The sequence below is a fragment of the Bombina bombina genome, chromosome 2 (genome assembly GCF_027579735.1).
Source record: "Bombina bombina isolate aBomBom1 chromosome 2, aBomBom1.pri, whole genome shotgun sequence".
Lineage (NCBI taxonomy): Eukaryota > Metazoa > Chordata > Amphibia > Anura > Bombinatoridae > Bombina > Bombina bombina.
This window is the reverse complement of record NC_069500.1, coordinates 357,094,437-357,110,477: the sequence shown is the minus strand read 5'-3', so window position 1 is coordinate 357,110,477 and position 16,041 is coordinate 357,094,437. Positions and strand designations below refer to the sequence as shown.

Below are 16,041 nucleotides of genomic sequence, written 5' to 3'. Positions count from 1 at the left end.
TTGCTCTTACGTAGGCAAAGAGAATGACTGGGGTTGGAGGGAAGGGAGGTGATATTTAATAGCTTTGCTGTGGTGCTTTTTGCCGCCTCCTGCTGGGCAGGAGATATTCCCAATAGTAATTAGATGATCCGTGGACTCACCGTGTCATTAGAAAGAAACACTAACACATTTACATGTTTAATATCTGACACTATGGGCCTGTCAAATTAAAAACACTAACTTGTTATATAAATGCAAAATTGCTTGCCCTCTGGCCGCTTCCAAGCTTTTGATCAGCTTCTTTCGGCATAATATGTCATAGGGGACGGGGCTAAAAAATTGCATACTCTTGCGGTTTTTAAATTGCGGCGGTTAATCGCAGTTTAAAACCGCATCCGCGGTATATTGCCCAGCCCTAGTTGGCAATTATATATATATATATATATATATATATATATATATATATATATATATATATATATATAGCGCGAGAGAGTGAGAGAGCAAACGAGAGAGAGTGAAAGAGAGAGAGCAAAAGAGAGAGAGTGAGAGAGATAGAGAAAGAGAGAGCAAAAGAGAGAGAAAGATAGAGAAAGAGAGATAGAGAAAGAGAGATAGAGACAGAAAGAAAGAGAGAGAGAGATAGATAGAGTGAGAAAGATATATATATATATATATATATTTATAGAGAGAGAGAGAAAGAGAGAGATAGAGAGAGTGAAAGAGAGAGAGAGAAAGAGAGAGGGAGAAAAAGAGAGAGACAGAGAGAGATAAAGAGAGGGAGTGAAAGAGAGAAAGAAATATAGAGAGAAAGTGAGCAAAGAGAGAGAAAGAGATAGAGAGAGAAAGCGAGAGAGATGAGAGAGAGAGAAAGTGAGCAAAAGAGAAAGATAGAAAGAGAGAGCGTGAAAGAAAGAGAGAGAAAGAGAGAGAAAAAGAGAGAGAGAACAAAAGAGAGAGAAAGCGCGCGCGAGAGAGAGAGTAAAAGAGAGAGATAGAGAAAGAGAGAGAGCAAAAGAGAGAGAAAGAGAGAGAGATAGAGAGAGCGAAAGAGAGGGAGAAGGATAGAGAGATATATAGAGAGAGCAAGAGAGAGAGCGATAGATAGAGAGCAAAAGAGCGAGATAGAGATAAAGAGAGAGAGTGAAAGAGAGAGAGAGAAATAGAGCAAGAGAGAGAGAGAAATAGAGAGAGAGATTGAAAGAGAGAAAGATAGAAAAAGATAGAGAGCGAGAGAGAGAAAAAGAGATAGAGAGAGATGTACAGGCCCATTTATCAAGCTCCGTATGGAGCTTGAAGGGCCGTGTTTCTGGCGAGTCTTCAGACTCGCCAGAAACACAACTTATGAAGCAGCGGTCAAAAGACCGCTGCTCCATAACCCTGTCCGCCTGCTCTGAACAGGCGGACAGGAATCGCCAGACATCAACCCGATCGAATACGATCGGGTTGATTGACAGCTCCCTGCTGGCGGCCGATTGGCCGCGAGTCAGCAGGGGGCGGCGTTGCACCAGCAGCTCTTGTGAGCTGCTGGTGCAATGTTAAATGCGGAGAGCGTATTGCTCTCCGCATTTAGCGAGGTCTTGCGGACCTGATCCGCAGTGTCGGATCAGGTCCGCAAGACCTTTGATAAATGGGCCTGAAAGAGAGAGAGTGAAAGAGAGAGAAAGTAAGCAAAAGAGAGAGAGAGAGAGAGAGAGATAAAAAGATAGAGAGCAAAAAGAGAGAGAAAGAGAGAGCGCAAGAGAAATAAAGAGAGAAACAGAGAGAGAGAGAGAGAGAGAGAGCTAGAGACAGAGTGGCCTACTTATCAAGCTCCGTATGCAAGCCCTCCCCAGAAAACACAAGTTATGAAGCAGCGATATAAAGACTGCTGCTCCATAACCTGTCCGCCTGCTCTGACACCGCGGACAGCAATCAACCCGATCAGATACGATTGGGTTGATTGACACCCCCTGCTAGCGGCCGATTGGCCCCTAATCTGCAGGGGGCGGCATTGCACCAGCAGTTCCCCAGAACTGCTTGTGCAATGCTGAATGCGGAAAGCGTATGCTGTCCGCATTCAGCGATGTCTATCGGACATGATACACTGATCGGATCATGTCGGACAGACATTTGATAAATAGGCCCCAAAGATAGAAAGAGAGAGATTGATAGAAAATAGTTTTTACTGCTATCTCATTAGCATCACAATTTTTTTTTGTGTGTGTTTATAATTATCCTTTAAAATCTGCCTCTGTTTAATATTCATTTACACAAAGCCGGGGTGTGTCAGATAAACATTTAGAAATAACAAGGAACCTTGTTTTCTAAAATAAGAAATCTGTCTCTAGCAAACATTTTAGTGAGCAAGTATAAATATGAAATAATATGGGCAAAATGTTTTGCATGCACTGCATTACTCATCCTCCTACAGACTAACGAGCGGTAATTATAAGGAACTGCCAAAAAGCATTCAGTGTGTGTGTATAGAACGATACATGCTGTAATTCACTTTGCCCAGCAAATTAATACAGTGTGTTACTAAGCCATTCTGCTAGAATATGAAAATGAAACAAACCAATATTAACCCCTGCTGCTTGCCAGCACTCTCTGAAATTCATGGTGTGATCTTTCCATCATGGCATGAATTAAACCCTTCTGAAGAGAAAACACATTTGAATCCCAAAAGGGAAAAAAGGAAATTGTACTGTAAAATTTTCTCTTTAAAGTGTTTCCTATGCTTCATTTTACCTGCTGGAGTGTATTAAACAGTTTACAAATATTTCCTTTACCTTTATTTTGTCATTTGAAATAGCTGATGTTCCTGTTAAGTTACCACATTTACTGAAAATATTAATACCGTTGTATTTGATAAAGAAAAACTATGTAAAGAAGGATCAGCAGCAGCACAGTGGGGGTGGGATAGACAGGCACTGAAATGTTCATTTTCAATTGCTCTCACTAAATATCAGCCTTTGTTATAGACAAATAAATAAGATAAGGAGGCATTTGTGCACAGAGAAATAGGTGATGTAAGGTAAGGATATCTACTCGTTCTGCCGTCCATTTAAATTTGTTGTGTTTTAAATGAGCAAATACAGCTATTTCATATACAAAAACAAACATAAATTAGAAATTTCCCATACATTTTATACTCTGCAGCTGGTATATCAAGTCATTGGAAACACATTAAGGGGTAACCTATTTTACAGTACAGTGTCTCCTTAATGATCGTTTTGGCTTTAAGAAGTATCAAGAGGAACCAGACAGATCATTATTACATTGATATTGAGTCAGCCAGAAGATTGCTCTGTAACAGGGGCCCTTTTCCCAGCATAATAAGCTTGTGTAGCCGGCCCTGACCTATATTACCAAAGCCCACATCAAGAACACATTTTATGGAGGCCAGTTTTGATTGTCAACTTTTGCAGAACAGGGCCATTTCCCATATTATACAGTGACTGTCAATTAAATACCTGCACATTTTTGTTGTTGCATTGTAAAGCTTCATCTTGTACTGATCATTCGCTACAAGAAGAAAACACTCTTTAGTAATTGGCGGGTACCAAGCTAAACACTGTGGGACTGCACTCTGCTCAGTACGGTCACTGCTGGCTATAGAAAGATGGTCTTTACTGCTGTTGACAAGATCATATTCAACCTGTTAAACAATTAAATTACATGTTAGATCATGCATATCTCTGTAAATAAAAAATTATATATATATATATATATATATATATATATATATATATATATATATATATATACATACACTTACCAATATCCTATCTGTGCCAAGTGACAAAAGTCTAGGTTCATCACTATCTAGTTTAACACCAAATATTAAACTCTGTATTGGCTTGTAATGACTCCGGTATCTTCCAAAGTATTGCCAAGTTGCTCCACCAGTTTGGGTTACCAGTTTAAACAGTGTTACTGTGAAATCTTCATCCTACAAAAAAAATCATTTTGTGAGCAGTTTCACACTTGATATAATTTAAATAATACAATGCAGAATTTTTTTTTTGCAAAATTAAATTAAATGAACGGTCCTTGTTGACTATCACCACCTTGAAAGAAATTAATTTATCAGCTAAGCAGAAATTTTCATAAGTCCATTACTTTTTGGAACTAATTCCCAAGCTGTGGATTCCAGAAATAATTTTGACGGGATAAACACATATTTTGAAAAAGGCAAACACCTAATTTCCAGACAGCGCTGCCTGGAGAACTTTCCTTCCAAAAAACGCTTCTGAAGAAGTAAAAATATGGTAGAATTGGATGACCATGTTGCTGCCTTGCAAATTTGTTCCACATAAGCCTCATTTCTAAATACCCAGTATCTGGTAGATACTGGTAGAGTGAGCAGAAATGGGCTTTGGGGGAGACTTTCCCACATCCAAGTAAGCCTTGTGAATTAAAAGCTTTAACCAAGAAGCTAAAGGAGGAGAAATAACAGACAATTCAGAAACTCTTCTGGCATACGAAATCGCTAAGAGAAATAGAACCTTCTAATACAGAAGCTGAATGTCTAAATCATGCATAGCTTCAAACAGAGAGACTTGTAAGACTTTTAAAATCAAATTAAGGTTCCAAGGGGAAGAAATCGGCTTAATAACTGGTTTCACCATGACTAAAGCCTGAACAAAACTTGAATTATCTGGAAGCTTAGTAATATTCCTATGGTATAAAACTGAAAGATATGAAATTTGACCCTTCAAAGAGCTAGCAGATAGAAAGAATATCAATTAAAACCTTGATTTTGACACCAGGAAAGGAAAAATTTCCATACTTTGTGTTAGCTCTTCCTCGTGACAGGTTTCCTAGCCTGGAATAAGTTAGAAAAACCTTGCTGTTTCAGAATTATGCATTCAATCTCCAACCCGTCAAATTGAGAGACTCAAGATCTTGATGATAAAATGGCCCCTGAGATAATAGGTTGTGACGTAGTAAGTCGTGATGTAGAGGAAGAGACCAAGGTGGAAAGTTTGACATCTTTACTAAGTTCGTGAAAGTTTTGCAAGGCCAAGCTGTAGCAGTTAGAATAACAGACGATAACGCTTGCTTGATGTGAGCTATCATTGTTGGAAGAAGAGCAGTTGGTGGAAAAATGTATGCCAGAGAAAAGGACAAAAGAGCTGCTAGAGCACTGTGGGTCCCTGTATCTCGCAAAATATCTGGGAAGCTTGTTGTTTAAATGCAAAACCATCATGTCTATCTCTTGACTATCTGATTGAAGACATCCAAAGGAAGCGACCATTCCCCAGTGGGAAGGGATTGTCGACTGAGATAATCCGCTTCCCAGTTGTTCACATCTGGAATCTGAATGACAGAAATGATGCCAAAATTACCTTCTGCCCATTTTAGAATTTGAGAAACCTCTTTCAAGAGAACTGCATGTTCCCCATGATGATTGATGTATGCGTCCACCACAACATTGTCTGATTGAAAACACAGATAAGTCTCCTCCTTCAGAAGAGGCTAGCTCTGAAGAGCCATGGACCCCCATATTGAGCCCCAACCTGAGAGACTTGCATATGTTTGATTATTGTCCAAGTTGGACATAGAAAATAAGCCATCAGGGAAATGGACTGGTGATTTATCCACCACGATAGAGATCGCTTTGTTACAGGATCCAATAAAATCCTTTGGGAAAGCTGATTGCAATCTTTGCCCCATGTTGAAGAGGTCTTATGTGAAACCAAGCAAACGGAATGTCATTGGATGCATCAATCATCAGACCAAGCACTTACATACAGAAAGCTACCATAGGGATGGGAATTGACTAAAGTTTTGTACAAGTTGTCTGTAACTTAAGTTTCAGATAGTCTCACTGAAATTTGATGACTCCTAGAAAAGAAACCCAGATCTGAGGAGACAGAGAGCTCTTTGGAATACTGATTTTCCAACCAACCATGTTGTAAAAAAAAACAACAAAAGAATGTTGGTATGAGAAATTGCTAAAGGTAAAAATGGAGCCTGAAATGGAGCCTGAACCAAGATATCAACCAGGTATGGAGCCCCTAAAATACCCTGAGCTCTGATTACAAACAGTAGGGTTCCCAGCTGTAACCAGACCAAAAAGTAGAGCCACAAACTGAAAATGTTTGCCCTGAAAGTCAAAACTGAGATACTAAAAATGCTCTTTGTGGAATGGGATATGTAGGTTTCCAGTTTTTAGATTCAGAATTGGCCTGAAAAATCCCTCTTTTTTGGGAACTATAAAAAGGTTAGAATTAAAACCTAGCCTTGTTCCAACATGGGGACTGGAAGGATTTGTGGCCGGACTGTTAGCCGAAGGACATTTGGCCAATGGATAATAGTCCGACACACAAGTGGCTGTCAGATAACAGTCCGGCTACGAGATAGGTAGATAGATAGGTAAATTTGACAGATTAGCTAGATAGATGCAATAGATAGATAAATTCGATAGATAGATTCAATAGATACTGTAGATATATAAATAGATAGATTCGATAGATAGATAATTTCACAGACAGAGAATTCCAAGACGTGTATGCTGGGACCCATGGTCGAACTCGGAACATGCTTTGGCATTCTGTCCGCTGGCCAAATGTCCATCGGACAGAATGCTGTCGGCCAAATGTCCGTTGGCATTTTGTCAGAGCACAGGAAGAATTACCCACATGAGTTCTAGCTCCTGGACACATTGAAAAAAAGCTTGTGCCTTTACAGGAATGTTTGGAATGTTGGACAGAATAAACCTTCCTCTGGGAGGCCTTGATTTGAAGCCTATTCTGTATCCCGGGGAAACAAAGTTCAATACTCAGAGATCTCAAACAGACTGAGCCCACGCCTTCTGAAAAAAGAAAATTTATGCTTAGCTGATAAAATTATTTCTTTTTTGACACGATGAGTCCACGGATCATCTTAATTACTAAAGGGATATTCACCTCCTAGTCAGCAGGAGGAGGCAAAGAGCACTACAGCAGAGCTGTTAAATAGCCCCTCCCTTCCCTCCCACTCCAGTCATTCGACCGAAGTTAGGAAGAGAAAGGAAAAGCCAAGGTGCAGAGGTGTCTGAAGTTTACATAACCCACAACCTGTCTACAAAAACAGGGCGGGCCGTGGACTCATCGTGTCAAAAAAGAAATAAATTTATCCGGTAAGCATAAATTTTCTTTTCTTTTTTAAGACATCTTAATTACTAATGGGATTCAATACCCAAGCTAGAGTACACAGATGATACGGGAGGGACAAGACAGGGAATCTAAACGGAAGGCACCACTGCTTGAAGAACCTTTCGCCCCAAAACTGACTCAGCCGAAGCAAAAGTGACAAATTTATAGAACTTTGAAAAAATGTGAAGAGAGGACCAAGTTGCAGCCTAGCAAATCTGTTCTACAGAAGCTTCATTTTTGAACGCCCATGAGGAAGCAACAGCCCTAGTGGAATGAGCCGTAACTCTCTCGGGAGGCTGTTGTCCAGCAGTTTCATATGCAAAACATATGATACTCTTCAGCCAAAAAGAAAGAGAAGTAGCCGTAGCTTTCTGATCCTTGCGTTTTCCTGAAAAAACCACAAACAAAGAAGTCCTTAGTCTCCTGCAGGTAAAACTAAAGCACAAACCAAGTCCAAATTGTGCAGAAATCTTTCCTTCTGAGAAGAAGGATTAGGACACAAGGAAGGAACAACAATCTCCTGATTAATGTCCCGAGCAGAACAACTTTAGGAAGAAATCCTAATTTAGTATGTAAAAACTACCTTATCTGAATGGAAATAAGATAAGGAGACTCCAACTGTAATGCCGAGAGCCCTGATACTCTCCGAGCAGAAGAAATAGCAACAAGAAAAAAAACTTTCCAAGATAACGACTTAATATCTAAGGAATGCATAGGCTCAAACGGAGCCCTTTGAAGAACTCAGAGAACTAAATTCCGACTCCATGGAGGAGTAACTGGTATGAACACAGGCCTGATCCTGACCAAGGCCTGACAAAATGATTGTACATCTGGGACATCTGACAGACGTTTGTGTAACAAAATAGACAAAGACAGAGATTTGACCCTATAGGGAACTTGTCGATAAACCTTTCTCTAAACCCTCTTGGAGAAAAGACAAAATTCTAGGAATCCTAACTCTAATCCATGAGTAGCCCATGGATTCACACGAATAGAGATATTTACGCCACATCTTATGATAAATTTTTCTAGTGACAGTCTTGCGCACCTGAATCATGGTCTCAATGACCGAGTCAGAAAAACCCAGCTTGGATAATATTAAGCGTTCAATCTCCAAGCAGTCAGTTTCAGAGAAACCAGATCTGAGAGGAGGGGCCCTTGATTAGAAAGTCCTTCCTCAACGGAAGTCTCCAAGGTGGCAGACATGACATGTCCCCCAGATTTGCATAACAAATCCTGCGAGACTAAGCTGGTACTATGAGGATCACCAATGCCCTCTCCTGCTTGATTCGAGCAATGACCAGAGGAAAAAAAGCACTTCCGGATGGAGTTCCCACTCCCCCGGATGAAAAGTCTGCCTGTTCAGAAAATCGGCCTCCAAGTAGTCCACCCCTGGGATGTGGGATGATACCTGTCATTGCCAAGGAACTCCTCGTTCCTCCCTGATGATTGATGTATGTCACTGACGTTATTTTGTTTGACTGGAATCTGATAAACTGGGCCGAGGCTAACTGAGGCCAGGCCAGAAGAACATTGTAGATTGCTCTCAGCTCCAGAATGTTTATAGGAAGAACTGACTCTGGCTGAGTCCAAACCCCCTGAACCCTTAGGGAGCCCTAGACTGCCCACCCTAGAGGGCTGGCGTCTGTTGTCACAATCACCCAAGATGGTATGCGAAAGCAGGTTCCCTGGGAGAGATGATCCAGAGACAACACAATTGAAGAGAATCCCTTGTCTCCTTCTCCAGTAGTATTTGAGGAGACAAATCTGTATAATCTCCGATCCATTGCCTGAGCATACTTAAATGCAGAGGTCTGAGATGGAACCGAGCAAACGGGATGATGTCCATTGCCGCCACCATCAGCCCGATTACCTCCATGCACTGAGCCACTGAAGGCCGAGGAGTGGACTGAATGACTAGCCAAGTATCGATAAACTCTGAGTTCCTGACATTCTGTCAGAAAAATATTCATTGATATGGAATCTATTATGGTTCCCCAGAAAGTTACCCTTGTGTTTGGGACTGAGGAACTCTTTTCCAAATTTACCTTCCACCCGTGAGATTGCAGGAAGGATAACACCATGTCTGTGTGACATCTTGCTTACTGTATGAAAACTCTGAGAGCTGTGGCAAGACCGAAAGGAAGAGCCACGAACTGGAAGCATTTGTCCAGAAAGGCAAACCTTAGAACTTGAGACGATTCTTGAGAATGGCACATGAAGGTGCGCGTCATGTAAATCCACTGCTGTCATAAATTGACCCTCTTGGATCAAGGGAAGAATGGAACGAATAGTTTCCATCTTGAAGGATGGTACACTAAGAAATTTGTTTAGACTCCTGAGATCTAAAAGTGGTCTGAAGATTCCCTCTTCTTTGGGAACCACAAATCGATTGGGACAAAAAACCCAGACCCTGTACCTGTAGTGGAACTGGAACAATCACTCCCAGGTCTGAGAGGTCTCCTACGCAGTGTAAGAACACGTCTCCCTTTATCTGATCTGCAGATAATCTGGAAAGCAGAAACCTGCCTCTGGGAGGAAAACCTTTTGAACTCTGATTTGTGTCCCTGGGACACTATTATCTATTGCCCAGGGATCCTGAAAATCTCGAACCCAAACCTGAGCAAAGACAGAAAGTCTGCCCCCTACAAGATCCTGTCCCGGATCTGGGGCATGTCCTTCACACTGTGTTTGATTCAACAGCAGGCTATTTGTTTTTTTTTGTTTTTTGTTGAAAATCTTTAAATTCCAAAAGATTTTATTTCCGTCAAGCCAGGTCCCAACAAGGTCTTCCCCTTGTAAGGAATCGCTAAAAGCTTAGACTTAGAGCATGCACCCATAGAACAAGGTTCTAACCATAAGGCTCTGTGAGCTGTAACAGAGAAACCTGAAACCTGTGCTCCCAGTTTGATAACTTGAAGGGAAGAATTTGAAATAAAGAAATTAGCCAACTTGAAAGCTTTTATCCTATCCTGGATTTTTATCCAGGGGAATTTCTGAATTAGTAGCATCAGTCAACGCATCAAACCAATCTGCCGTCGCACTAGTGACGGTAGTAAAGTACACAGCTGGTTGCCATTGTAAGCCCTGGTGTACATCCCTTTTCTAATTTTTGTCCATAGGAACTTTGAAAAACCCAACTATGCTCTAAGGGTATCGTAGTTCTCTTAGCTAATATGAAAACTACTCCTTCCACTCTAGAGAATGTTTGCCCAGCCTCCTTAGATAAGTCGGCTATGGAAAGCATCTTTTTAAATATAGGGAATGAAACTTTTCCATTCATAATAACTTACTGGACGCACTAGGATAGATTATACCGGAGTCGCCCAGGGTAGCTAAAACCTCCTAAAGTAACAAATGGAGGTGTTCAAGCTAAAAAACTGAGAAAAAACAACCTCAGGATCAAATAAAGATTTTATTCCATCTGAGTCTGAGAATTCTCTCTCAGATAATCCCGAAGTATCTTCCTCTTTCAGGTAACAGGGAAGAAACATTTGGGATAGCAACTACTGAATCAATCACCCTAAATGATTGAAAATAATTCCTCTAGTAATGTTTTCTACCTTGTGAGAAAACCTATAATGTATGAAATGCAAAGCAACTCCAAGTGGAGTGTTAGAGGAAGTGCAGGGCACTGCATGTGGGCCATAACATTTTGTGGGGCACTATAGGAGAAATTTATGGCATAAATTGACCATAGTTAACAGACTCCCAAACAGCAAAAAGCCTTAGAAGGAGAAGGTTCAGAAAAGAAAGACATTTTTTAATAAAAATTGACACATAAAAAAACGTTACTGTCTCTTTAAATTTAAAAAGTAACTTATTTTTTGTGTGCTCTTGTTCCATCCTAAGACACAAAGGATGGATTAAACAAACAAATAAACAGCTGAAATTATTTTAATAAAGATTAACAGATAAAAAACGTTACTGTCTCTTTAAATTTTAAAACTTTTTATCTTTGTGTGCAGAAAAGTACTTAGCTTAGTATGCAAATATTGTAGCACCTACTTACACCTCAATTAAATCTTGCTGAGGTGCCCTCCTAATACTCATTCACCCTTAGAACTTCATGTACCTAAAAAACATAACTTAGATCCTTAAACAGATCCGGAGCGCAGCTGTAGCGCTATCCGGACCCACATAAGTGAGAGCACTGAGTACTGTGTTAGAAAGGAATAACTGCTCTACCATCCAATGAACGGAAGAAAATAAGCGAGTGCAGCCTAAGTGCAAAACATAACCCCGCCCTTTGTGGGCGTAACACTACACGCTCTCCAGGTCGCCATAATTATCTTAGAGATAGGCTACCGGGAGATAACTGAACCCTTCTTTGTGAACCTGGGGGCAAATTGTAATACCGAATGTAAGGTATAAAATGAGTGCATTATATATAAAAATTACACAGGGGATTGAACCAACGACCATATAATAATATTAAGACAATATATTAATTGGTTTAGCCCTCTCTGCTATTGTGCATATCTCCTGAGCCCTTTTGTATCCAGCTCGGTTCAAGTGCCCCCAGAAAAGCCACTCTCCTCAGCCCCAGTGCCTGCTATTAACATGCTGTCACAGAATCCTCCTTAATATATATATATAGGAGTTATATGTCCCAGTAAAGTGCTATACTTCCTCTGTCCTGAATCCTCTTCTTGCTTCAGACCCAGAAAAAAAGTCAGCACTTACCTTTGAAATCTGCCCGACAGCAGGGCAGCTTAGCAGGTTTAAGAGGTCCTCTCCCTCCCATAGCCCTGTGGATAAAGATAAAGCCTGAGTCATCTTACTCAGGCTATCAGGATAAGGGCAGCATCAATGTATGGGAGGAGCAGTGAGAATAATGTCCCACAAGTTCCCATTGCTCTAAAGTCACCATTGCTCTACTGAAGAGACTGATTTGGACTACGGCTACACCCTAGAACAAAGCAGCACAATCTTGCACTACTTTAAAAATAATAAACTCTTGATTGAAGAATCTATACTAACACCTCACTTTACCTCTTCCTATCACTAACGAGGCAAAGAGAATGACTGGGGTGGGAGGGAAGGGAGGAGCTATTTAACAGCTCTGCTGTGGTGCTCTTTGCCTCCTCCTGCTGACCAGGGGGTCAATATCCCATTAGTAATTAAGATGATCCGTGGACTCATCATGTCTTAAAAAAGAAAGCCATAATCTGCCCCAGATCAGGGGCAGCGCCTTCATGCTGACATGGTAGAAGTGGAGTGCTTTTTTGACAGCTTAGACTTGTTCCAAGAGGAAATGGATTCCCATGAAGTTTTGGAAGAGTCAATCTTTTGTTAAGTAGAAAAGGCTTTTTGGTTCCTATATTGACAAAAGTGAAGAAAATGATTAGAAGCCCTGCCTTTCCCTTTGGATTTTTTGTCCTGAGGGAGAAAGGCTCCTTTGCCTGCAGTCAAGGTAAATATAATTATGCCCAGACCAGGACCAAATATCATTTTTAATTTAAAGGGAAGAGTTAACCATGACCATGATTTAAGCCACAAAGCCCTTCTGTTCAAAACAGCTAACGCCATCATTTGCCCATGCCCAGACCAGGACCAAATAAACAATTTAATTTAAAGGGAAGAGTAAACCATGACTATGATTTAAGCCACAAAGCCTTTCTGGTCAAAACAGCTAACGCCATAATTTGTTTTTAATGTATTAATGTTTTTTATTGTTTATAGTTATAGTAACAAATTATAACAGCTTTTTAAAAAATAAACCACAAAATACGACATAATCTGTATAATGCCATATTTATAGATGGTGCTGCAACACAAGTTGTACTAACAGCTGGCCTACATAAGTAACCTGCTCGTCAAAAGCCTTTTGTGAAAAAACTCTAATTTCTTTTCCATAGGATCATTGAAAGAAGTACTATCCTCTAAAAGAATAGTAGTATGCTTTGCCAGGGTACAAATGGCTCAGTCTACCTTAGAGATGGTTTTCCCAAATTCTAAATTAGAAGAAGAAAACAACTTCTTAAATTTTGAAGCTGCATTATAAGTAATAACAGGCATTGACAACTCCTTAGTAACGATCTCAGTAATTGCATCAGGTACTGGAAAATCCTCAGGAGCTTTAGTAGCAGGTTTGAAAATTAGATCCAATTTCTTAATGGACTTTTTCTTCAGCCGGTTTAGGATCTTTTAATTGAACATAATACTTCCTTTAGTAATGTTCGAAGGTGTTTTAATTTAAACATGAAGGAGGATGAATCTGAGTCTTGCTCAGTGACAGACTCTTGATCATCAGAAATATATTCACCTTCAGAAGACAACCCTGAAGTGTCCAAACTCTTTAGAAGATTTTTAGCTGATCTAGACATTATCAAACCAGAATGGGAAGATAAGATCACAGTAGGTTGATTGTCAGATTTAGATCTTTTGCACTAACTTGGAGGAGGCATAGCCACCAACATTTCAGAGACAGTAGAGAACACAAAATCCTTAAAAACTGGAGCAAATCTGACAAACTCAGTGTAAAGTGCAAACAGAAGTAGGGCAGACTCCTTCACTGACAAGTGTAACATTTTGTAAGTAAAAAAAAATACAATTGGAATATTTTGAAATCTTACCCCATCAACAAAATTATTATTAGCAAAGAATTATCAGCAGCCCAGGAGTTGATCCAAACGGAGCTAATCTTTTTCTCAGTAATAGTGTGCTCACAGTAAGGGCAGGTTTGTAGGGCAGAAAAATCATTAACTACGCACTGCCAAAATATTTCTGTTGAGAATTCTACCTCTCTAATACAGTAAGCATTGCAGCCTGAAGCGACTTGGTAGCAAGCTGGAAAAAAACAGCTATGCAACAAAGCCTGCATAGCACTATAATAAAGAAAGAAAAGGCATTCTAAAAGGATAGTAAAAGCAAAATCCCCATATAAGTGCAAAAATAAAACTTTTAAAAACACTATAAGGTTCTGCAGCATACTGTTATTTCCCTTGAACAATACACATAAGTCATGTAAGGACTAAGGGGCATGTTTATTAAAGTGCGAGCAGACATGATACGATGTAGCGTATCATGTCCGCTGCACATCGATAAAAGCCGGCAGAACTGCTTGTGCAATACCTCACCAGAACTGCTTGTGCAATACCTCCCCCTGCAGATTCGCAGCCAATCGGCCTCTAGCAGGGGGTGTCAATCAACCCGATCGTATTCGATCAGATTTCTGTCTGCCATATCAGAGCAGGCGGACAAGTTATGGAGCAGCGGAAACAAGGGGCATCGCCGGAAACAAGGGGCATCAAGCTCCATTCGGAGCTTGATAATTCGGCCCCTAAATATGTGAAGTAGTGTAAACTATAAGGAAAACAAAAGAAGGAAAGAATGGATTTTGTAGTACTACTTCTACTAATAAACGTATACAAATTAAGAATTCAATTCTATTAATTTAAGTTAAAATACCCAGGGAACTAAGTCCCTGGAAGGGACCCCACATCCAATCAAAAGTGCAAATGGTGCAAAACAATAAAAACGGGATTCACCCCCCTGTTTCCTGGTCGATAACCAAAACCATCAGCTTCAGATGATAGGGGTGAAGAGCACATAGAGACTGCAACACAGATACATTTAGGCCTTGTTGAAAGCCTTTCTCAATGTATGTTTAAACTATCTACTAATAGCCGGTGGGCCATGTGAGTGCAAGTGTGAAAATGAACTTACCGGAACTACACCCACTCTACTGCGCTTACCCACTGCAGAAATGACTGCTTCCAGTAGAGAGCCCAGAGTGCTATGTACTGAGTATCTTGACGACCCAAAAGGAGGAGGCTAAGGGACCAATCCCCATAATACCTGTTACAGGCTTGTGACTAACTCCTTCACTGGGAGTAATTGTGTCATTACCCTACACTCCAATCTCCCGTCTGTGTTTCTGTAGCAGCTCTCTGAGTGGAAAATATGCCTAAATTTTGTCTGAGGACCCCGCTCAATGAAATCTGGAGCACATCAATTCTTCACCTTCCTCCTGGGAGGAAAAGATACAAATTAGAGTTGAAAAGATACAACTTGGAGTTTTTGAGAATCTTTGCCTCCTCCTAGTGGCCAGGAGTTGAATCCCAGAAGTAATGAACTTGTTGACTCTCACCATCTTACGAAAGAAAACTATTAAGCAAATTTCTAGTTACAAATGATACCCACTTCTGTGTCCAATGGGTTACCACAAAAAGTCAACAAATGTATTTAAAGCTTATAAGCCACTTGGATTTACAGAGGAGCTAATCATAACATTTTTAGAAGTCATAGAATGATTTAATATAGGAATGTTTGTAGAAGAATAGAAACATTTAGAAGATGAAACAGAATTTTAGAAACAATGGCTTTCCAGTATTTATTATTCACTGGATTACTGGATGGTGGTGGCACTGTAGGAAATGGTGCTTTATAAATAAAACAAACAAAAGACACAAACAGTGATATTATCTAGCTGGTGATAGTTAAGAGGCACCAAATTAATAAGTATGTGAGGTATTAAAAAATACTCAAAAAAGTGATAAAAATAAAAATAAATAATATAATCTAATAGTGAAAAGTATATATTATATTCCTTCCCTCATATAACTTATGAGTAGAAAGTTCGAATAAAGTGAACCAAAAATATATATAGTGTCCTGATCGTGTCAGGAATGTGACTATCAAATAGATAATATTGGATGATAAAAATAGATAAATATCATAAACATTAAACAAAATTGATTAGTAAATAAAGTGTCCTAAAACATGTCCAAAGTACAAAAATGATCCAAAAGTGTTCCAAAAATTCTGGCAGCTCCTCTGGTGTGTTATGCCACAATAACAAGATCACGATATCCTAGAAAACAAAACATAGAGGGCGCCACATAGTGCAGGTCAAGCGATCAAGATCCACAATAATATAGATAGCCAAATAGCTACTCATGTGGTGTACTGCACAGTTGTGCAATATAATCAG

The 16,041-nt window shown here is 39.9% G+C and overlaps 1 protein-coding gene across 1 annotated transcript in view; it reads right to left on the bottom strand.

The window, feature by feature from the left end:
* The window catches only part of CFAP251 (cilia and flagella associated protein 251), a 175,866-nt gene that overhangs the window by 72,823 nt on the left and 87,002 nt on the right, over positions 1–16,041 (bottom strand). Inside the window, exons 14-15 of the mRNA XM_053699764.1 lie at positions 3,740–3,913; positions 3,435–3,619 (exon numbers count right to left, since the gene is read on the bottom strand). Coding sequence (XP_053555739.1) covers positions 3,435–3,619; positions 3,740–3,913 — 359 coding nt within the window. The remainder of the gene's footprint in view (positions 1–3,434; positions 3,620–3,739; positions 3,914–16,041) is intronic.